General features: G+C 35.4%; 9 protein-coding genes and 1 long non-coding RNA gene across 11 annotated transcripts; 6 read left to right on the top strand and 4 right to left on the bottom strand.

Moving 5' to 3' along the window:
* Positions 1-190: 190 nt before the first annotated feature.
* AT3G21360 (2-oxoglutarate (2OG) and Fe(II)-dependent oxygenase superfamily protein) lies at positions 191-1,967 on the top strand. Its single transcript, NM_113031.2, has 3 exons — positions 191-626; positions 721-974; positions 1,060-1,967. Exons 1-3 carry the CDS (start codon positions 252-254, stop codon positions 1,421-1,423), a joined length of 993 nt encoding a protein of 330 aa, NP_188773.1. The 5' UTR covers positions 191-251; the 3' UTR covers positions 1,424-1,967.
* Positions 1,441-5,064, bottom strand: BGLU19 (beta glucosidase 19). The gene is made up of 13 exons (NM_113032.4): positions 4,811-5,064; positions 4,599-4,668; positions 4,314-4,369; positions 3,849-3,924; positions 3,665-3,742; positions 3,460-3,547; positions 3,072-3,336; positions 2,857-2,966; positions 2,543-2,760; positions 2,355-2,392; positions 2,172-2,274; positions 1,977-2,088; positions 1,441-1,886 (listed from the first exon to the last, which is right to left on the bottom strand). Exons 1-13 carry the CDS (start codon positions 4,964-4,966, stop codon positions 1,673-1,675), a joined length of 1,584 nt encoding a protein of 527 aa, NP_188774.2. The 5' UTR covers positions 4,967-5,064; the 3' UTR covers positions 1,441-1,672.
* Positions 5,065-5,090: 26 nt separating this feature from the next.
* On the top strand, positions 5,091-5,297 carry AT3G21371 (uncharacterized protein; the record flags this gene model as incomplete). The annotated part of the gene is made up of 1 exon (NM_001125199.1): positions 5,091-5,297. One exon carries the CDS (start codon positions 5,091-5,093, stop codon positions 5,295-5,297), a length of 207 nt encoding a protein of 68 aa, NP_001118671.1.
* A 270-nt stretch (positions 5,298-5,567) lies between these two features.
* On the top strand, positions 5,568-8,073 carry AT3G21380 (Mannose-binding lectin superfamily protein). The gene is made up of 5 exons (NM_001338529.1): positions 5,568-5,620; positions 5,860-6,023; positions 6,410-6,871; positions 6,988-7,494; positions 7,590-8,073. The coding sequence occupies exons 2-5, from the start codon at positions 5,865-5,867 to the stop codon at positions 7,842-7,844; spliced, it is 1,383 nt and encodes a 460-aa protein (NP_001319607.1). The 5' UTR covers positions 5,568-5,620; positions 5,860-5,864; the 3' UTR covers positions 7,845-8,073.
* Positions 8,074-8,739: 666 nt separating this feature from the next.
* AT3G21390 (Mitochondrial substrate carrier family protein) lies at positions 8,740-11,987 on the top strand. Of its 2 annotated transcripts, NM_113034.4 has the most exons (8): positions 8,740-8,995; positions 9,335-9,489; positions 9,648-9,758; positions 10,182-10,293; positions 10,574-10,701; positions 10,981-11,133; positions 11,297-11,449; positions 11,594-11,987. In NM_113034.4, the coding sequence occupies exons 2-8, from the start codon at positions 9,358-9,360 to the stop codon at positions 11,810-11,812; spliced, it is 1,008 nt and encodes a 335-aa protein (NP_566683.1). In that variant the 5' UTR covers positions 8,740-8,995; positions 9,335-9,357; the 3' UTR covers positions 11,813-11,987. The 2 variants fall into 2 exon arrangements, with proteins under 2 accessions (NP_566683.1, NP_001327267.1); NM_001338530.1 differs by lacking the exon at positions 8,740-8,995 and having other exon boundaries at positions 9,134-9,489; positions 11,594-11,931.
* AT3G21400 (dynein beta chain, ciliary protein) lies at positions 11,967-13,910 on the bottom strand. The gene is made up of 3 exons (NM_113035.3): positions 13,527-13,910; positions 13,263-13,387; positions 11,967-12,498 (listed from the first exon to the last, which is right to left on the bottom strand). Exons 1-3 carry the CDS (start codon positions 13,678-13,680, stop codon positions 12,211-12,213), a joined length of 567 nt encoding a protein of 188 aa, NP_188777.1. The 5' UTR covers positions 13,681-13,910; the 3' UTR covers positions 11,967-12,210.
* On the top strand, positions 13,469-13,675 carry AT3G21405 (uncharacterized protein; the record flags this gene model as incomplete). The annotated part of the gene is made up of 1 exon (NM_001338531.1): positions 13,469-13,675. One exon carries the CDS (start codon positions 13,469-13,471, stop codon positions 13,673-13,675), a length of 207 nt encoding a protein of 68 aa, NP_001327203.1.
* Positions 13,911-14,105: 195 nt separating the features above from the next.
* On the bottom strand, positions 14,106-15,338 carry AT3G21410 (F-box and associated interaction domains-containing protein; the record flags this gene model as incomplete). Its single annotated transcript, NM_113036.1, has 1 exon — positions 14,106-15,338. One exon carries the CDS (start codon positions 15,336-15,338, stop codon positions 14,106-14,108), a length of 1,233 nt encoding a protein of 410 aa, NP_566684.1.
* Positions 15,339-15,790: 452 nt separating this feature from the next.
* On the bottom strand, positions 15,791-16,031 carry AT3G04125. Its single transcript, NR_141066.1, has one exon. It is a non-coding gene; the product is annotated as an other RNA (long non-coding RNA).
* A 2,739-nt stretch (positions 16,032-18,770) lies between these two features.
* On the top strand, positions 18,771-20,947 carry LBO1 (2-oxoglutarate (2OG) and Fe(II)-dependent oxygenase superfamily protein). The gene is made up of 4 exons (NM_113037.5): positions 18,771-19,232; positions 19,403-19,650; positions 19,923-20,250; positions 20,357-20,947. The coding sequence occupies exons 1-4, from the start codon at positions 18,966-18,968 to the stop codon at positions 20,606-20,608; spliced, it is 1,095 nt and encodes a 364-aa protein (NP_566685.1). The 5' UTR covers positions 18,771-18,965; the 3' UTR covers positions 20,609-20,947.
* The last annotated feature ends 58 nt before the right edge of the window (positions 20,948-21,005 follow it).

A 21,005-nucleotide genomic window follows, 5' to 3' on the forward strand; every position in this document is an offset into this window, starting at 1 on the left:
TGTGTTATTGTGTTACACTTTTAATTGGTCTTTAATTTTCACACAAACATGCATGAATAAATATTCTAACATATCATAGAGAGTGTTCCACATCAAAACCAATTTATAGTGGTTCATGGTAAAAAAAAATCATGAGTCTGGTATAAAAAAAACTTACCATAACATCATGAGTATGTTGTGTGATAGTGACATCAAAGAGATTGTGAAAATACTAAGATTAGAAAATAATTTGAGAAAACATCAGAAAAAAAATGGCGGAACTGTTGTTGGTGGAAACTCCAATCCCACAGCAAAAGCACTACGAATCCAAACCATTCCCGGCGGTGATATCACCACCGTCTGCTTCGATTCCAATTCCTGCTCTGTCTCTCCCACTATTCACTCAAACTATCAAAACTCAGAAACACTATCTCGATTCTCTCTTGCACGAATCCGGAGCAGTGCTATTCAGAGGTTTTCCGGTGAATTCCGCCGATGATTTCAACGACGTCGTTGAAGCTTTCGGTTTCGATGAGCTTCCTTACGTCGGAGGCGCTGCTCCTCGCACTAGCGTCGTCGGTCGTGTCTTCACTGCTAATGAATCTCCTCCTGATCAGAAGATTCCTTTTCACCACGAGATGGCTCAGGTATTGATCAAAATCAGATTTGGGTTTATGTGAATTTGATTTTTTACATCTAAAGTTTTGAGCTTTATTGAATTTGATTGATGGTGTTTGTTAGGTTCGTGAGTTTCCATCAAAGTTGTTCTTTTACTGTGAGATTGAGCCTAAGTGTGGTGGAGAGACTCCAATTGTGTTGAGTCATGTTGTGTATGAGAGAATGAAAGATAAACATCCAGAGTTTGTTCAGAGATTAGAGGAACATGGTTTGCTTTATGTTAGGGTTTTAGGTGAAGATGATGATCCTTCATCTCCCATTGGACGTGGTTGGAAATCTACATTCTTAACCCATGACAAGAACCTTGCTGAGCAAAGGTACTTCATCATCACTTGTAGATTCTCACAGTGTATGTTCGTTGAGGGGGCTTCTTGATAACATTGATGAAACTTGCTTTGATAGGGCGGTTGATTTGGGAATGAAACTGGAATGGACAGAGGATGGTGGAGCCAAGACGGTAATGGGTCCGATTCCGGCTATCAAATATGACGAGTCGAGAAACCGTAAAGTATGGTTTAACAGCATGGTAGCTGCTTATACGGGATGGGAGGATAAGCGGAATGATCCAAGAAAGGCTGTGACTTTTGGGGATGGAAAGCCTTTACCTGCGGATATAGTCCATGATTGTCTTAGGATTCTTGAAGAGGAATGTGTTGCTGTTCCGTGGCAGAGAGGAGATGTTTTGCTTATAGATAACTGGGCGGTTCTTCATTCTCGAAGACCGTTTGATCCTCCTCGTCGAGTTCTTGCATCACTCTGCAAATAGATTATGTTGTCTTTCATGCATAAATCAAAGCTTTGGATTTCGAATTTAGAGGCAACAACAACACTGTACATATTTTGGATACATATATGTGGGTACATAGTAACCCATTTCCTTATTCTAAACATGTCTTAACTACACTGCAGCAGAAACTATACAACATAAGAAGAAACCAAAGACAAACTCGTCGTCCTTCTTTTATTGTCCGCGGGATTGAAGCTTTTGCTTTAAGATCTTGCAAAGAAACTCGACTCAGAGCTCCTCGTGTAGCTTTGAGGACTTAGATGGTTTCAGGCCTGGTTTGAGGAATTCAGAAAGCCATTTTGCGGATTCTTTCTCCATACGAGTCAAGTTGTTCTTGAAGTCTATGTAGTAAACTCCGAACCTAGCTGTGTACCCGTCTTGCCACTCGAAGTTGTCCATTAAAGACCACAAGAAATACGATGTAACATTCACCTTGTCTTCACTGCAAGATACAAAAAATTGAATCTAAATGGAAAAAAACATTTGTACTTAAAAGATCAAAGCTTACAACAAAGTGAGGAACTGATCTCACCATATAGCTTCATTCAGTGCCAAAAGATGCCTCTGGAGATAGTATTTCCTGTTGTGGTCGTTGAGAGCAACGCTAAGATCTGTATCTTTATCGCCAAGGTCCTCCCCGTAGCCTATAAAAATAAGATTCCGAAAATCAACAAAAGTAGAAAAACGGTATATTATAATAAAAGAAGATTTTGAATTCTTTAGTAACCATTCTCAGTGATTATGATCTCAGGGCTGTTGTATCTGTCCTTAATGTATTTCATGAGCTTCCTCAAACCCTTAGCGTAGACAGCCATCTTAGCAGTGTTGGGCTACAAGAAATGATAGTTGTAAAGTAATTAAATCATAAATTAAAAAAAAAAAAACTTTTTGGTTAAGGAAAGTTGTTTACCTGGCTACCAATTTTAATGGATCCATCCACAGTCTTCGCTGAAAATGTTTTTAAGAATTTAGTTTTAGTAGATTACTAAAGTTTTGGTTTTGCTAGTTATGTTAACACATTGACATATAGCATAATATATCATTTAACATGATGTACTATTGTATTAGGTAAGGAATAACGAAATAAACGAATCTTACGTTCAAATTCGACTAGAGCATCTGTAGCCCAAGTCGGGTTCCGACTATCAACCTTCTGGTCAGCCTTTGCAAAGAAGGAAGTGTAATAGTTTATTCCCACGAAGTCTGTCGAATCTTTCAGTTTTGCCTTTTGGGCTTTGGTAAATCTTGGCAACCGAGATCCAACCGCGTCTTTCATAGACTGAGGATAGTCCCCGAACGTGGTAGGATCCAAATGCCTAAAGAAAAAGAAAAACACAATGTTGCAATTATGTATATATATAATCAAGAATAACATTAAAATATATCAAGAGTTGATGATTTGTGTTTTTAACCAGCCAATGACGAAATCAAGCACACGGTTTACAGTCGCTTGACCTCCTTCCACATCTTCGGGTTCAAACCAAGCTGGACTATGAGCGATTCCGATTTTACCACCTTTGCACTTTTTCAAAAAACCGAAAAATTAATAAGTAAAACTTTTAAAAAAGTTGGTTTATATGTCACTGTGGAGAAACGAATGTGATTAAATAGGGTATTCTGTTTTTACCTTTTCGCATTTTCGGAAAGCATCAACAGCTTCAGCATGACCCACGAGTAAATTGTGACTGACAACATAAGGTTCGAATCCTGACCGTCCATCTTGACAAAGCTTTCCAAACTCTTTGACGTAAGGAGAACAACGTCCTGGTGCTTTCTTCCCAACGTCGTAGCCCGAACGGCTAAAGACCCATGGCTCGTTGAACGTAATCCAGTTTTTCACTTTGTCCCCATACTCGTGGAACGTGAAGTTTGCATACTCCACAAAATCAGGCCTATATATTCACATTTTAAAGTAAGCAATTATACTTTGATATTACGTATAGTAGAAAAATTACTATTGTACGAAACAACTTAAAAACAATAATCAAATGTGAAGATATGACATGTACACTTACACAATACGTTCGCTTAAAAAGCCACCGTATTCATCTTCCAAATCGGCGGGAGTATCCCAATGAAAAACCGTTACTAATGGTGTTATGTCTGAAAAACAATAATTTAGTGAGAGTTAGTTTTTTGCAGTTACTATATGTTACTACGATAAATAAATAAAAATGTAGATATAATTGTGGATATATAGAGTTAGAGAGAGTCTATGACCATTTTTAAGGAGCTCATCAATAAGATCGTGGTAAAATTGAACTCCTTCTTTGCTTATTCCTTTCTCCATCCTCCCATCTGTTATATTATTCAGTAACCAGCTCTTGTTGGAAACCAATAGTAATTCTAAAATTCTCGTGGCCTATTTTTATTTGTTGAGGAACTCATGAATGGTTTAACTTACGAGGAAATATTCTTGGCCACGAAATAGAAAGTCTAAAACCATCAGTGTTCAGCTTTTTCATCAACTGGATATCCTCCTGTTGATTTAGATAGGCATACGAAACATTAGTTATAAAATTAAGTAATTAACATGACTTCGTAGAGCCCATGAATCTAACGATTCACTATGAAAATTCTAATCGATAAAACTTAATAAAATAAATAACTATAAAAACTGAACCTTATGATGCACTTTATCCTAAGTGTTATATAGTTACCAACTTTTACAAGATTAACTTAGTTCTTTTTTTATTTAACTATTCATCTTGTGTTGTTCCAAATTATTCTTTATACAGTTTTGATAAAATGTTTTCCCGAAATTAATTATCTGGACTACTTCAATCATCTTTTAGTTGTTCGAACTACACGTGAGAAAATGATACTATCAATGATCAAACGTTTAAAAAGAGAATCTAGAAGCTAATACCTTGTAGCGATGGTAGAAATCGACGGCCTCGTCAGCATTGTGATTCTTAACTCTATCTGCAGTTTAAATATAGTACAAAATGTTATTTATTATCACCAGATATCTGGTTCGCTACACAGTTACTTACTATAATACTGGTCGTTAACAACTCTTTATAATACCTCTTGGAATCAAATTCATAATAACACACGAGTGATGAATGCATGTTTTAAAAAAACCGACAACTAATAAGTGGACATATATATGCTTCGTGGTCGAAATAAATAGAAAAGAAAAGAGACAGACGTGGAAATTTCTTGGTGTAGATGTCCCACAGGCTTGGACCTCTGCAACCTTCATTTACTGCACCTTCCACCTATTTTAACCATATAAATACATAAATCATTTTCATTGTTCCATTTCCCAACATATTCTTAGCTTCACCCAATGTTTTGTAAGTGTTTTAATATCACCATTTCTATGGATATTTTATCTATTTTGTATACATATACATGTACCTGAAAGGCTGCGGTTGCGGTACCAAACATAAAGCCCTCCGGAAAACTTGCACGGCTAAGAGTTTCGGTCTTCGGGCAAACAGGTCCTTCTTCAGCCCTTGTCGGAGAGCCGACAAGACTTATTAGTAAAAGTAACCCCAAGAGAGGAATCTTCATTGTTGATTTTTTTTTATAAGCTCACGAGTGTGTTTTTGGTCAAAAAGTTCAAAACAAAGTGGAAGACTATGTTGATTTGAAAGGAGAAATATCGTTATATATTTATAGATATATACATGCATATATGCATGTACGTGACACCGATCAGGTGATGAATTTCAAAGCCCAAATTGTATTTGGAGGCCGCCAAGTGTATTTACACTATTACATGCAGATTGATCAGTTCTTGAAGGCCAAGTGTCTTTTTGTCACTCTCACTATTGCATGCACATTGTCAATTTTCTGTTATAGTCTCCTCGTTTTAAGGCGTGATATTCGCATGTGTTTGTAATATTCGCATGTGTTACACATTATGTGTACGTCAAATAAATCTCACATCTGGATGTTAAGATTGAGTGTACGATTCTGTAGAAGCACAAGTGGATATTGAGACCAAGTGTTTGATATTTGAAGGGTCATAAGCGGATTAGAATTTTAATAAGTGGAACAATTATCATATAGAGTAACGTGTGATCTTTAGATCCACAAGTTTGGGTTTGAGTCAGTCGCTATCTAAATAAGTCTCCATGTCTATATAAAAACGCACTTGCATGCATCAGTCATCACCACACCAACTCTCTCATCTCTTTTTGTCAACAAAAAAAAAACACAGAAGTACGTACGTAGCCTCTCTTTCTTAATGGTTCACTTCATTATTTGCATTTATTATAGCGTTACAAGAAGTTACAACTACAAAAGGAAAACTTAATTCTCTTCACCCTTTTGTATATATTATTTTTCAGTTATCTTACAAGTATAATGAAAATGTTATAAATTTATCTGAAAAATGAAAAATGCATAGCCGTTTTTGTTTTTTTTAATGAAAAGTTTAACAACCGGTAAGATATGATCAGATACAATGGCGGCCGCAACGATGTCTTGGGACGACGGGAAGCACATGAAGGTGAAGAGGGTGCAGATTACATATGAAGATGTTATCAACTCCATAGAGGCTGAATACGACGGAGACACTCATAACCCTCACCATCACGGCACTCCTGGCAAGAAATCTGACGGCGTAAGGGTTTAACAATGTTGTAAAACCTAACTTTTCACATAAAAGATATTTACATGAGTAGCAAAAAAAATAATCTGACGGCGTTAGCTAGTACTCTTCACGACCTTCTCCATATATACTACATCTTTCAATTTATGGATGTTGCAATGGGTTTAGTTTGGTCGGTCTCGGTCTTGTGGTCTTGACTCTTGACGGGTTGCCTTAGTTTGATTAACTGACACTTAATTACTAAATGAAAAGAAAAAATGATGGGTCCTGCTAGGTCTAATAATAGCATATAAAAATGAATTAGGGCTAGGAAAATTTTGGTCTACTATATTTTTGTTTATAATGATTTATTTATTGTATACTTTGATCGAACTAATGTAATATATTTGTTTTTGTAGGTGAGCTTGAGCCCAGACGAGTACATAACAGATGTTACTGGCTACTACAAAACTACAGGGGCTGAAGATGCTATAGCAGCATTGGCTTTTAAGACCAACAAAACTGAATATGGTCCTTACGGAAACAAAACAAGGAACCAATTCTCCATTCATGCTCCTAAAGATAATCAGATAGCTGGTTTCCAAGGAATTAGCAGCAATGTTCTCAACTCTATTGACGTCCACTTTGCTCCCTTACCTTCCTCTTCGTCGTCATCGTCCAGTTTGAGTCAAGCCAACAAAGTTGATGCTCAAGGTGGGAAAGGAGGAACATCATGGGACGATGGTGCTCATGATCATGTAAGACGAGTGTACATTGGACAAGGTGATTCTGGTGTCACTTATGTCAAGTTCGAGTACGAGAAGGACGATAAGAAGGAATCACGCGAACACGGAAAGAAGACCCTTCTAGGAGCAGAAGTGGTGAGTATGTTTAGTTCCTTTCCTATATTATAACTAGAAAGTTCAAATCCGTTGTACTTTAGTTATATTATGACCGATCTTGCCAAAGAATTAACTTATTTGAAATCTCTGTATAGTTTGAGGTTGATCCAGACGACTACATCACATCAGTGGAAGTGCAATCTGACAGGATATTTGGGCAAGACACGGAAGTTATCACCTCCTTAATCTTCAAAACATCCAAAGGGAAATTCTCACCGCCCTTTGGACTCGAGGGTTCACAGAAATATGAACTCAAGGACAAGAATGGTGGTAAACTCGTTGGGTTCCATGGGCGAGTAGGCGGCGAACTTCTTAATGCTCTGGGAGCTTATTTCGCTCCTTCATCCGGTCGTGGTACCCCTTCAGCCACTCAGCCACCTGGATCAGCTCAACCAACTGGATCAGCTGGTGCTAAGAAACTAGAAGCAAAAGGTGGTAACGTGGGAAATCCATGGGACGATGGTCCTCATGAAGGTGTGAGGAAAGTGTATATAGGTCAGGGTGATTCTGGTGTATCATACGTCAAGTTTGTCTACGACAAGGACTCTAAGGAGGTCCCCGGAAATGATCATGGGAAAAGAACACTACTTGCACCTGAAGAGGTCAAATATGTATACACATAGAAGAACCAGCATATAACCTCATTTCTAAATTATTGTTTCATATTAGATTTTTTTTTTGTTTTTTTTTTTTGCAGTTCCTTCTTGAATATCCAAACGAATATATAACATCGGTGGAGCTTAACTATGACAAAATATTTGGAACTGAAGGTGAAATCATAACGATGCTTAGGTTCACAACGAACAAGCGAACCTCTCCACCTTTTGGACTTGAAGGTGCCAAAAGCGTCCTACTCAAAGAAGACGGCCACAAGATAGTTGGCTTCCATGGCAAAGCGGGTGCTGACATAATTCACCAAGTTGGAGTCCATGTCAAGCCTATTTCCAAGTGAAGTTTGTAATATTTTCTCAAGTCCCGGTCTAATAAAAATGAGCTATCAAAAAATCTCTGTTCTAGAAATTGTCATTGTACTTGTGTAAATGGTAATAAGGTCTTTGACAATATGCTACTTGTGTGTTTGTTTGTGTTTCAATGTCTCCTTATACTGTACTGGATTGGAGTCTGTAACACTGTTTCAACGGTTTCTAAGACGTATATATAAAATCTTGGTTACGTTGATTCATATAATCATATATCTAATTTGCAAAGTGGACAGTTGTGGGTTGTGGCAAACGTGGTTGTGGCGGTCGACGAATCATCCATTGGAGAAGACTAGTGGCATAACACATCACTAATTCTCTCTTTCTTATCCATGGTTATTACTTTCGCTCTACTTTTAAAAACTATATGATCCAAAAGATCATATATGATTTGTTACCCTGCAATTTAATTTGAAAACCTTTTATCTAAAAAAGAGATTTATTTCTTATAATATGATTCTGTTTTGGCATGAAATGGATCAAAATTAAAATAACGCATACAAATTTCATTTTCTTATTATTGAAAATTAATGGATAAGAATCTTCATAAATTTTAAATAATTTCATTTTATAATATTTATAAAAAAATATTCTAATGGTTTGATGCATAATGGATTAAAATATTCCATTTATCCTATTTTATAAAATTGGTTAAAATCATATATTAAGAAATAAGAAATATTTTTCATTTATGAATATTCAGTCAATAAAAGAAAAAGAATACTGCCCAATTCATCATAAACTATTAAATTAACATAAATTATGTATAAAACTAGAGAAAACCTTATGAAATAGAATAAAAATAAAAGCCTAAAACATCTTATATATTATAAAAGCCTTAAGTATAAAGCTAAAGAGAAACTGCAAATTTGAGGTCAATACTTTTACAACCTTTTTGTGTAGAACCACAAATTTTAAAGTTTTTGTTTTTATAGTGTTATTGCTTTCTTATTAGACCTTTTTTTTTCTTTGTTACGGATTGTTCTTCTTCTTCAGAGCACACAAGCTCTGAGATCCCATCAATAAATGGCGGTAACAGAGTCCTCTGTTTATTTACTCTAACAAGTCCTTTAAGGTTTTAATAACCCAGTTTCATGGGGGTTACTTCCTTGTATCTAGCCCTGTACGTTCCTCTTCTTTCATTTACTTATCTAATCACGACGAACACTTTCCCCAATTTCCCAAAAATCTCATCTTTTACAATCGATTTCTCTACATTGTAATTCTTCCACATAGTTTCTCTGGATAGTTTCATTAAAGTTTGAGTTTTTATTGTTTTTCAATTAGTTTATCTGTGACATTTATTCTTCTTGCGAGCAACATCGACTGATTCTTACCTGTATGTTTCGATTTCACATAGACACACGAGAGAACGCTAATTTCTAGTCCTCTGTTTTCGTGGATCAGTCTGTTTTTTCTATGCAATTGTGTGTTCTTGATGTTGTTGACACAATGATTTCAGGTTATAGCAAGGAGCTCGTGATCATGAGTGGTACAGAGTTAGATGAGCCTGGAAAGTTAAAACGTGCTGTCATTGATGCTTCTGCTGGTGGTGTTGCTGGTGCGATTTCACGTATGGTTACCTCTCCCCTTGATGTTATCAAGATTAGATTTCAGGTAAGTAAAGAGTCCTAGTTCATTGGTTTTTGTGGATTTGGATTATGCACATATGTGTTTGTGACTCAAGAAAATTTCTTGGCATGTTAAACATCTTTGCTTTGAGAAAGTAAGAGCAAAAGGAATGGTTATTGAAGTGAAAGTATTGAAATTTTCAGGTTCAGTTGGAGCCTACAGCTACATGGGCTCTGAAAGATTCTCAGCTGAAACCGAAGTACAATGGTTTGTTTCGAACAACGAAGGATATCTTTAGAGAGGAAGGTTTATCGGTAAGTCGTTGCCTAGATAATGTTCTTTTGAAGGTGTTAACTGTTGTATTTTGTTATGCTGAGTCATTTACCAATGTTGTCATCGATGCAAAGTGTTCACACCAATTCTTTTCTTGGCAAATGATTTTTCATCATCTCTAATGGTAAGCTTAGTTTTGTTGAGTTGGAATGTGAAGTGTTATAAATATCTTGATTACGATGCAGCCTCGTTGATTTAGACTTGTCTGATGTTTGAGAATCTCCACGGTTATGATACATGATATTCAACTGCAGATTTTGAGCACTCATAGATAGCCTTTTTCTCTCTACAATTTTGTGGACACTGATAACTCAATGAATGACCTTATTCTAGACTGCTTTAGGAATTGATTTCTTATGGCTAATAGACACTTTCTGAATTTTAAATCAAGTTGCTTATGGCAGGGTTTCTGGCGTGGAAATGTTCCAGCTTTACTTATGGTTGTGCCTTATACATCCATACAATTTGCAGTCTTACATAAGGTGAAGTCTTTTGCCGCTGGTTCATCAAAGGCCGGTACATCACTAACTTTGAATAAATCTGTTAGTGACATGTATTATATATCCAAGGTGTGATCTGTACACTTTAAAACGCTTAGGTTCATGTAAATTTAACTCCTTTAAATGAGCTGTTTATGGCGACATGACTTGGCTTTATATAATTCATCTACATATCAAACCCCTTGAAAATTACACAAACCACAAAAGAGAGAACATTCCACAATGTTTCAGAAAGTTAAAAGATAGATTTTAGCATGTTGTTTTTGACAGGAATTCTGAATTCTGATCTTCTGCAGAAAATCATGCTCAACTGAGCCCTTATCTTTCTTACATCAGTGGGGCACTAGCAGGGTGTGCAGCAACAGTTGGATCGTATCCGTTTGACCTATTGCGGACTGTATTGGCGTCCCAGGGTGAGCCAAAGGTACAATATTTCTTCAGTAAAAGAATGTGATGACATAGTTATGGGTTCTCTGTAACGTTTACTCCTGTAAAATCAACAATATAGTTTGAGAAAGAAAGGAAAAGGATAAAGTTTTGAGAATGCGTTGACATAAATAAAGTCATTTTTTGAGAAAGCGTGAAACCCATCTATGGAGTTCTCTGATATTCATAGAAATTTTTATTATTTCACTGATGTCTTAGTTAACCATGAATTTATTATCAGCTATTGACGATTGATATATCGAAATTTTTGGGTTAGGTGTATCCAAATATGAGGTCAGCATTTCTGAGTATAGTGCAAACTCGTGGAATCAAAGGGTTGTATGCAGGATTGTCCCCTACTCTGATCGAGATCATTCCTTATGCTGGTCTGCAGTTTGGCACCTATGACACATTTAAACGCTGGAGTATGGTAAGCTATAGCTTCATGAATGTTCTCAATTTTTTTTTCCTTTGGAATATATAACATAGATACACACCATTGCCTCCACCACAACTTTGTGTTCTAAGCAGCAGATTATCTTGAAGCGGTATCTGGAGTTCTCATCTCACTGTTGGTATACATTTTGCGCTAGGTATATAATAAGCGATACCGATCTTCTTCATCAAGCTCAACGAATCCAAGTGATAGTCTTTCTAGCTTTCAGCTTTTCCTTTGCGGTTTAGCTTCGGGCACTGTTTCTAAACTAGTCTGTCATCCGCTTGATGTTGTCAAGAAAAGATTCCAGGTTAGTTTTTTGCCATCTTGTGTTTTAGCTATGTGTTCTTAATGTTTTACCACCGAAGTCCATGTTACCAGAAGCCTAAAGTGATTTTACAAAGCATTTTAGATCAAACATCAAGGTTTGATACAAGAATGTTTGTCGCTGCAGGTCGAAGGTCTGCAACGTCACCCAAAATATGGAGCCCGAGTAGAGCTGAATGCTTACAAGAACATGTTTGACGGTTTAGGGCAGATATTAAGATCTGAAGGTTGGCACGGGCTTTATAAAGGCATTGTTCCATCAACCATTAAAGCTGCACCTGCTGGTGCTGTAACATTTGTGGCCTATGAACTTGCATCCGATTGGTTTGAGGCAAATTTGACCTGAACTTGTAAAATTCTTCAATTCTATTTGTAAATCTTATTCTATTTTGCTTTTGAGTAATAAGTAATATAAGATTCCATCCTTCTCTGAACAGAGACCAATAATGCAAACTCTTTCTTACTAGGAACGGTAGATTTTCACTAAATCTATTCATTCATATCAGCAAAGTGTGTTACTGCTGCAGTTTTCAAAAAGAATCATGGCTTGGTTGAAAAAAGCTTTGTATTCTTAGCTACACAGTTTTACATTATTGCTCAGCGAAAACTAAAATTTAAAGTCAATGTCATCTTTGGTTCTGTGTTACTCATCGAGGCACAAAACTTTCTAAAAACTGGCAAGGACAAAAGAAACCAACCAGTTCTGATTACTTCTGAATATGAACGAACAGAGCCTTTACTTTTTTATTCATATTGTTTCTTCTGCTTATCAGTAATCTCTTGAGGTAAAGACAGGAACTGAGTGATCTTCTGAACCTGAGAGACATCAATCCGGTATTTTTCAGCTATCTCGTTAACACCCATTGGACCATGGTGATCCTGAGATTTTCCCTGAAAGAGAAGCATGATGTGTCGCACTTGTGCTACGTTCAACGTTCCTTGAGGCACCGGGTTTTCCTCATATCTTGTTGATTCAGGAGTTGTGTTCCGGAGCTTTGGGAGTGGCCTTTTCGATGTCTCAACTACTGATGCCTATATAAATCACAAGTCTTATCAGTTTAGTCAGATAGATATATGTCTTCATGGATTTATACACAGGAAAGACCAAAACCCGCAACTATATGGCCCTTTTGCATTATCTACATTTCTACATTTCATCTCTTATCCTAAACTTAATTTACACCATCAATCACTGTCAGCTTTAAGATTACCAGCAGAAGAATGAGACAAAATCTGTTCACTTCTTAGTTATGCTAACTATTTCATTGGTGTGACACAAAACGCTATCAAAGGTTTTCTAATCTGGTTACGCTACATTAAACAGTTACTCTAAAATGTGAACTTGTTCAGTCCAATATAAAATTCTAGATTGTTGCCAGAGACTCTGGGGCAAAAACCTTAACATATATTCCAGAGCAGAATTAGAAAGCAACCCAGCATTGTTCATGAAACCTTTTGAACCCATCTTATCTCTAATACCTTAAAATCAACCAGTAACGAAACCTTTTGAACCCATCTTATCTCTAATACCTTAAAATCAACCAGTAACGAAACCTTTACATGACTAATGACAAAAACTCCACAAGATGTGACTAAGAGGCAAGACAAAGGGTTCATATACCATTCTCAACAGCTACATAACTAAGATAAGCACCAACTATCAATGCAGGTAATCAGGTGGATCTATATTAAACATCCAAAAGTCACATACTTGTCCTGATGAGAGGACGAGAATCGAATCAATGCATCAAATCAAACAAGAGATAAACAAAGCTTAAGGAAACAACACTACAAACCTCTCCCATCTCAGCTTTGCCTCCAGGTTTAGCTTTTATTCTCCCAACCATTTGGTTCAACATTGTATCATACTTGGGGTCTCGTTCCTCTAAAACATTATCCTCACTGGTTCTTCGACCTTTATCTAACAACAGATACATACCCAAATTCAGATCAAAAACGAACAAAAATTTGGAAACGGTTAAGAAGCAGCCCATCAATCTAAATGTTTATAACGGTGAAAACTTTCGAATACCCAAATGCGAGAGATTTAGGGTTTATACCAGAAACTCCATCAACGGCGGCAGTAGACGGAGACGATTTCACGGCACTGAGCTCCTCCGTAGGAAGCGATCTCCGATCAATGGAGACTCTTGATGGTGATGATCTCTCAACTTCTTTGATTTTCCCAACAGCTCGACGCAATTGCTGACCCATCACCGCAAAAACACACACTCTCTTTCAGAAACAGAAAGAGTCCAATGGATTACGAAAAGAATCGAAATTTGTAGGTATTTTTCTGCTGCATCCGATGATTACAATGGGGGAGAATTCGAATTGGAATCAAAGGGTAGTGGAAGTAGCTTCATCAGCTGTGTTCTTCTTCATGTATTGAATGGGGCAGAGAGAAGAAGAACGTGTTCGTGTTGAAAGAGTTACACGCGCTCGCTTTGAGAGCTTGAAATAAGTGAATAATATTAAGTCAGTACTACGTCGTTTTGAATTACCAGATAGTACTATGTTGTTAACACATGGACCAAAAATCAAAACATTTCTTGAACTTTCGAACCGGAGGATCATAACATAGATTACATGACCTTTCACATGACTAATTAACAAAACGTTGAAAAAACTTTAAACTTTTATTCTGGTGTATTATCCTCCGATGATGGAACCGGAACAAGACTTGGAAGATATGTATAGCCGGAGATAAAAGGCCAACTAAAACCTAGTTGGTGTTGTTCTATCTCATCTTGGCTTTTGATCTCATCCTCTCCAATAACGTAGATGTTGACGGCTACGTTTCTTTTATCTGCCAATACTTCCTCACAACATACTACGATCCTATTATTCTTATCAATGAAATGCACCGGATAAGAAAGATTCTCAAAAGCCAGCAATACCGGGAGATCAGGTCTTGTCACACTAAATAACTTGGTCCATAAGATACTCACTCCGTTCTTAACCTTGTTAGTAACCCATACATCGATCTTTGATGTTTCTTTGCTTTGGTGTAACAAAGAAAGATTGTCTCCTTTGAAAGCTGATAAAGCTACAACATTATGTACATCATACCTAACGGGAAGAGAGCACAAGGGCTCAAATGTCTCTGTAGAGAAGTTAAAGCTTTGGATGAAGATGTCGGGTTTACGGTTCCATTTAGCAATCCAATACATGTTTCCTTTGAGTGACAAACCTTTACAACGCAAAACCACATGCCAATCCAAAGAAACTTTAAAAGTTTTCCAAGAATTAGACTTTAATTCATAAATATCAACCTCTGGTTTGTAAGAGCCCGTATTTGCATACTCGTTTTTGGTAAAAACACCGTTTACGAACCTCAAGATTTTGTAGCTATCCCGAGATAAACCGTCATATCCAATGCCGTAGCAACTACAACCCCGGAAAGAAGGATTCAGGAGAAAGATCCATCTAACCTGGTTCAAACATGGGTTCCAAACTGCCATTGAACCTGTTTCGAAAATGCATAACAATAACCCGTCGCAGGGAACCATAGTATAAATCTCACCTTTCACTTGAAACTTGTTAGGAAGTGAAAAAGATGAGCAAGCTCCAACTACCGGGTTGATGATCTTAACCATTTGATTGGTCCTTATGATATGTTCCCGAACAAGAGCTAAGTGCTTGTAAATGAATCTCTTGTCGTTGAAAAGAGCGAGCCATCGTTTGCACGTCAACTTGAGTCGTAAAAGAGATTTAGTTGGAACCCTACAAAGTATTTCTTCAAATAACTCAAAAGGCAACAATGAACATTCTTTGGAATCCATGGCCATGGAGAGGTATGGCTTCTGGATCTTTGTGAATAGATTTATGCATGAAGCTATATATAATTTAACATGTTGGAACCACGCCATCTTATAAAGATTGTTTTAAAAGAGAATCTGATTCAAATATTTGGAAATAAAGATGGTGTGGCGTGGATCAACATTTGTCAACTTAATTATCTAATTTTACAAAACTAAAATAGATGGATAAAGCAATTAAAGTAAGTAAAATAAAGAAAAAATCTGAAATATATATTTTCCCTCAAAAGTTCCAGTCAATTTCCTATTGTTCCCTATGAGATTTTATTCCATATAAACTAATATTAGCATTTGGTGAACTATAAATATGATTTGTTAAGATATTCTTAAATCAAAACTTTTTAAAAACTATATTATTATATAGTTATAGCAAAAGATTGCGTGGACCAGCATTCCAACTTGTCTAGTTAAGAAAACTTAAATATATATATATATATACCAATTAAAGCAAAATGAATTAGATTTTGTAATATATATATACCAATTAAAGCAAAATGAATTAGATTTTGTAATATATATATATTCCCATAAAAGCTCCGGTCAAATTTCCTAGCGTTCAAATAAATTTTATTTTAATCTTTCATTTAACATAGTTATTTTGTGTTGCCCACAATAAGATGCCCCAAAAAGCCCAAATGAAACTAGTCAATAAGATACACCAAAAGGAAGAAGCCCAACACTAAGGCCATGATTGAAACAACTAAAACTTGAATGAGTTAGCTTCCAATTTAAGGAGATGATGCGAATATCGTTGAAGAAGAGATATTACTACTTGTAGTTCATTTCCACTGATCGCAAGCCAAAAAAGTAGTTAGGTTCTGGTGGTGAGGAAAAGTGTAAAAATGATAAATAAGATTGAGAGGTTCTGCTTAGTTTAATTAAAGTAGCATTTCCAAAATACTTTTTTTTTGCTCGAGTCAGTAGTAATAGTCTTTTGTGTTTTCTTCATTAGACATAATCATGATACCAAACCAAACACATTCCTCTTTCTTCGGAATAACTATTATTTTCTATTTTATTTTTGTTTTTTTCTCCTCCCACAGATTGTAACCTTTATCGTCAAGTTGTAATTAAAAAGATTCCTCTAAACAATTCGTCAAAAAGCTGAAAAGATTCCTCTAAAAAAAATTTCACTACACTTCTAGATTGTCTTTAGACTAGTACAATCTCCTGTGTTGACCTAAATGCACAATAGATTGTTAATTTAAAATGAAGAAATGCGAAAACATTTTTAATCTAAGTTTGTGGTTGGTGAGTCGAATGTTATGAATAAAACTCATGACTTTTATGTTAAATACGTATGAAAATTACTATGAAGAAAAGTAACAAGAAAAATAGTGAAAAGAAAGAAAAAGAGAAGAAGGCACAATGTGGGAAGGAAGTGCGACGAGAAGATCACTAGATTTGGTCGGCACATCACTTTCTCTCTTAAACTCATAAACACAAAGCATGGCCCCTACCTTAACGTACCCACTTTCTTCTTTTCAACCCCACAATTTCTAATATCCTCAAGCTCACCCTCTCCACATTTAGTGTGCTCTTTTTCTTTTTCTTGTTCTTTTACAAATAAATAAATAAATTATTCTAATTTATTTTGTACTTTTGTTCCCCATTGGATTGCAAGTCTACTTAGATCTTCAATCTTCGTGGTCGAGAGGTTGAGAGAGAGAGAGAGACGTACAAGTTTCAAGTATGAGTAAAGACTTCCAAATTAAGACATTGGTTTGCAAGTTGAAATTCAGTCACCACTACTTCATCATATACTTTTTGTAACCCTTCTCTTTCAATACACGTATATACTTGATCAGTCTGTTCTCATCAAAATATATACATTGATTACAAAAATAATTTCAATTGATGTGTTAATTTTTAGATATATTGGCCTTAATCGAACATGAAAAATGGACACTTTGAATACAGCCAAAGTTGTGTGTTGGTAATTGTAAGGAAACATCGATAGTGATTAACACTACCCTAAGACCGTTGAAAGAAATCAAAAGAATGAACCCTCTTTGAAAAATTTAGGAGACACTTTAGAGAACTTATGAATAGTTTAAAAAAAAAAAAACTCTATTATTCATTTGGTTCTACTTGTTCAACTTGGTTAAAAATGGAGGAAAGATGAACTATGTATAGAATCCAAAACTACAAAATATCTAACAATATTTATCCTAATCTAGAAAACATTCAACCATAATATCTAGATTTTTCTCTGCAAATATATCTAGATTTTTCGACATGTATATCAAGATAATCAAAGAATAGGATTCTTAAAACACTTAAAGAGGTGATGATATTTTATGATGTTTCTAGAGAAGCTCTAGAATTTGAATTTGGTCCAATAAAGGATAATCGGATAATGAACCAATAATTAAGTTTGACTCAAAAATTAATTCAGTTTCAGTAACACTATTTGTTGTGGTCTTGTGGACACAAACAATGAGATCTATACAACTATGGGTGATATGAATCCCAAGTAACAAATAAAAAGGGCAATGAACTGATAGTGATTTGAGTTGAAAATTCATAAAAGTTAATATGGTGATAGAAGTTAAACATACATTGGCCTTTACCGACTAACTCGAACTGAAATCAATCTAACAAAAAATAGGTTCGATTGATTCGATTGGAATTTTGTCAAGAATAAGAACCATTATCTTGAATTTGTGTGTTAGCAATGCTACATCAAGAGTAAGATAGAAATTAGAGACTATGGATTCGAGTTAGATGTCAATAAACCTTAACAATATGGATTTTTTTCTCCGATTAATCTAACTAATTGGCACGTTAGGTGAATTTCAACTATAATTGGTCTCCGTTTGCTTTTGGGAAAGAGAGAAAAAAAAAAAAAAAAAAAAGGCAAACTTTAGGAAAACTGAATTTTCAAGAAACTTGACTTTTAATTTGTAAGCATTGTCTCGTTTCGTATACCGACCGTCAATAAAGTGTAACTTAACGAATCTCTTTTTGCTGGATTTTCCTAAAACACTGATCCTATGACACTCTTACATATTATTTTATCTTTTAAATGTAATAAAAGCAAGAAAACATACATAATATTAATATATGTTCATACTATGGTTCATACAGGAAAATTCGTATCATAACATTTTTTCATCATTTATTTGTTCCATAGAGAGGCTAAAGTAGGGATAAAACGTCACCTCTTATTCACTTTTCTTTTATTTCGTTTACCAATAAAAATAAATAATATATGAAAGTAACATGGTAGTATAATTGGAGTGAATATGTAAGAACATTAATTGGAATACAAATTTACTACACCAAAAACTATTTTTAACCAAATATGTCACCAAATTCAATAGAATTTACACTAATTTTTATTGGGAACACATGTTCCCATCATGGCCTCTTTCCTCCTCCACTGGTTATTACTGATAAAATAATAACATTAGACACTTAACAACGGTTGATTCTCTGGTATTAATGAAAAAAGAATTTCGAAAGTGCACAAAATGGACCCCAAACTCCACAAAACCTGCAACACACTCAATTATACGCACAACATGCAAACAATAATAAACATCACTGACCATCCAAGTATTTCTTCTATATATGTAGACTCTCACTCTTTTACGACTCAAAGAGCAAAGAGCTAAAGTCCAAAACCAAACACAAAAACAAAAATCTAAATTTCTTTCTTGGTCTGCTTTCAATATGGCTCCTCTACCTATTTCTTCGATTAGAGTTGGGAAAATAGATGATGTTCAAGAACTCATAAAATCCAAACCAAACAAAGTTCCAGAGAGATTCATTAGAGAAGAGTATGAGAGAGGAGTCGTTGTGTCGTCTCTTAAGACTCATCATCTTCATCATCAGATTCCTGTTATTGATCTCTCTAAGCTCTCTAAACCCGACAATGATGATTTTTTCTTTGAGATTCTTAAGCTCTCACAAGCTTGTGAAGACTGGGGATTTTTCCAGGTATTATTATGTTATTTCAACTAGGAAATTTTCTTTTATCAAAGTAATATCTAATAATCTAGTTTCGACATTGGACACTTCATATTTTCTTTTAATAGTTGGGTTCACTAGGCCATATAATAAATTTTAGAAAAATGAATCTCATGATTTGGTTGTTGACTGCAAGATAGGTTATAAATCATGGGATAGAAGTGGAGGTTGTGGAAGATATAGAGGAAGTGGCTTCAGAGTTCTTTGATATGCCATTGGAGGAGAAGAAGAAGTATCCAATGGAGCCAGGTACCGTACAAGGTTATGGTCAAGCTTTCATATTCTCCGAAGATCAGAAACTTGATTGGTGCAACATGTTTGCCCTTGGTGTTCATCCTCCACAAATTCGCAACCCCAAACTATGGCCCTCTAAACCGGCCCGGTTCAGGTCTTTTTTCTTTTCTTTCTAGACTTGTTTTGGTTACTTCTTCATTTTAACTACTCTTTCTTAAGTGATCATATATATAGGAATAGTGTAGTTAATTTGCGAGCATATGACACGTAAATTCAAATAGTTTATACTAATAAGTGTCATCTGCGTTCGAAATAAGGGTTCAAGTTTTAAAAAGCTTTAGTGGATGGATCATAGCTTAGATATATATATAATTTTTTCTGAACAACGTTTGAGTAAATTACTATTATTATTTTCTCTATCTATAGTGAAAGTCTTGAAGGTTACTCAAAAGAGATAAGGGAACTATGCAAAAGGTTGTTGAAGTATATAGCAATAAGCTTGGGTCTAAAAGAAGAGAGATTTGAGGAAATGTTTGGGGAGGCAGTGCAAGCAGTGAGGATGAATTATTACCCTCCATGTTCAAGTCCTGATCTTGTCTTAGGACTTAGTCCACATTCTGATGGAAGTGCTCTCACTGTTCTTCAACAGAGCAAGAACAGTTGTGTTGGCCTTCAGATCCTCAAAGACAACACTTGGGTCCCTGTTAAACCTCTTCCCAATGCCCTTGTCATCAACATTGGTGATACCATTGAGGTATTAATTTTACCATATCAATTTCCTATAATTATTATATCACAATTTAAATGAAGTATTTTAATTTGTGTAAATTATATATATATATATATATATATATATGTAGGTGCTAAGTAATGGGAAATACAAGAGTGTAGAGCATAGGGCAGTAACAAACAGGGAAAAGGAGAGGCTTACAATAGTGACATTCTATGCACCAAACTATGAGGTTGAAATAGAACCAATGAGTGAGTTGGTTGATGATGAGACCAACCCATGCAAGTATAGAAGCTACAATCATGGTGACTATAGTTATCACTATGTCTCCAACAAGCTCCAAGGCAAGAAGTCCCTTGATTTTGCCAAGATTCTCAATTAAACTATTATTAATTTCACCCCATCAAATCTCCATTAACTAGTTACCACTTAATTTGCTTTCTTTAATAAGAAAAATTATTTGTTGAACTTTTGTGTGTATAATGTATAGGAATGTTCCCCACCTAGGGTTTTTAATGTCATGATTAAATTCCCCAATGTGAATACAACTTGTAATATTTTATATGTATGTGTGTGTGTGGGTGGAATTAGGTGTGTGTTTTATGTATATACCGAAAAGGAACAACAACAAAAAAAAAGATGAAAAAACTAACATTTCATCCAATTTTTTATGTTGATTATATTCTTGCATTTAGTTTCATTAATTTGTATCATTATAAAAATATTCCAAAGATTATCTTCTTAAGTCTCGAATCTCAATCTAAATAATTAGTCTCTAA

Source organism: Arabidopsis thaliana, chromosome 3, assembly GCF_000001735.4.
Source record: "Arabidopsis thaliana chromosome 3, partial sequence".
NCBI classification, from domain to species: Eukaryota; Viridiplantae; Streptophyta; class Magnoliopsida; order Brassicales; family Brassicaceae; genus Arabidopsis; species Arabidopsis thaliana.

Excerpts from the sequence above, each read along its gene's own strand:
- AT3G21390 (NM_001338530.1), top strand. The coding sequence starts at position 9,292 with ATGCAATTGTGTGTTCTTGATGTTGTTGACACAATGATTTCAGGTTAT. Across the intron at positions 9,490-9,647 it reads TTATCAAGATTAGATTTCAG|GTTCAGTTGGAGCCTACAGC; the intron begins GTAAGTAAAGAG and ends TGAAATTTTCAG. Across the intron at positions 11,450-11,593 it reads TTGTCAAGAAAAGATTCCAG|GTCGAAGGTCTGCAACGTCA; the intron begins GTTAGTTTTTTG and ends TTGTCGCTGCAG.
- LBO1 (NM_113037.5), top strand. The coding sequence starts at position 18,966 with ATGGCTCCTCTACCTATTTCTTCGATTAGAGTTGGGAAAATAGATGAT. Across the intron at positions 19,233-19,402 it reads AAGACTGGGGATTTTTCCAG|GTTATAAATCATGGGATAGA; the intron begins GTATTATTATGT and ends ACTGCAAGATAG. Across the intron at positions 20,251-20,356 it reads ACATTGGTGATACCATTGAG|GTGCTAAGTAATGGGAAATA; the intron begins GTATTAATTTTA and ends ATATATATGTAG.
- AT3G21400 (NM_113035.3), bottom strand. The coding sequence starts at position 13,680 with ATGGGTCAGCAATTGCGTCGAGCTGTTGGGAAAATCAAAGAAGTTGAG. Across the intron at positions 13,388-13,526 it reads CGCCGTTGATGGAGTTTCTG|ATAAAGGTCGAAGAACCAGT; the intron begins GTATAAACCCTA and ends ATCTGTTGTTAG. Across the intron at positions 12,499-13,262 it reads GCAAAGCTGAGATGGGAGAG|GCATCAGTAGTTGAGACATC; the intron begins GTTTGTAGTGTT and ends TGATTTATATAG.
- AT3G21380 (NM_001338529.1), top strand. The coding sequence starts at position 5,865 with ATGGCGGCCGCAACGATGTCTTGGGACGACGGGAAGCACATGAAGGTG. Across the intron at positions 6,024-6,409 it reads CTGGCAAGAAATCTGACGGC|GTGAGCTTGAGCCCAGACGA; the intron begins GTAAGGGTTTAA and ends TTGTTTTTGTAG. Across the intron at positions 6,872-6,987 it reads CCCTTCTAGGAGCAGAAGTG|TTTGAGGTTGATCCAGACGA; the intron begins GTGAGTATGTTT and ends ATCTCTGTATAG.
- BGLU19 (NM_113032.4), bottom strand. The coding sequence starts at position 4,966 with ATGAAGATTCCTCTCTTGGGGTTACTTTTACTAATAAGTCTTGTCGGC. Across the intron at positions 2,761-2,856 it reads CTTGATTTCGTCATTGGCTG|GCATTTGGATCCTACCACGT; the intron begins GTTAAAAACACA and ends CTTTTTCTTTAG. Across the intron at positions 1,887-1,976 it reads GCACTGAATGAAGCTATATG|TGAAGACAAGGTGAATGTTA; the intron begins GTGAGATCAGTT and ends TGTATCTTGCAG.
- AT3G21360 (NM_113031.2), top strand. The coding sequence starts at position 252 with ATGGCGGAACTGTTGTTGGTGGAAACTCCAATCCCACAGCAAAAGCAC. Across the intron at positions 627-720 it reads TTCACCACGAGATGGCTCAG|GTTCGTGAGTTTCCATCAAA; the intron begins GTATTGATCAAA and ends GGTGTTTGTTAG. Across the intron at positions 975-1,059 it reads AAGAACCTTGCTGAGCAAAG|GGCGGTTGATTTGGGAATGA; the intron begins GTACTTCATCAT and ends TTGCTTTGATAG.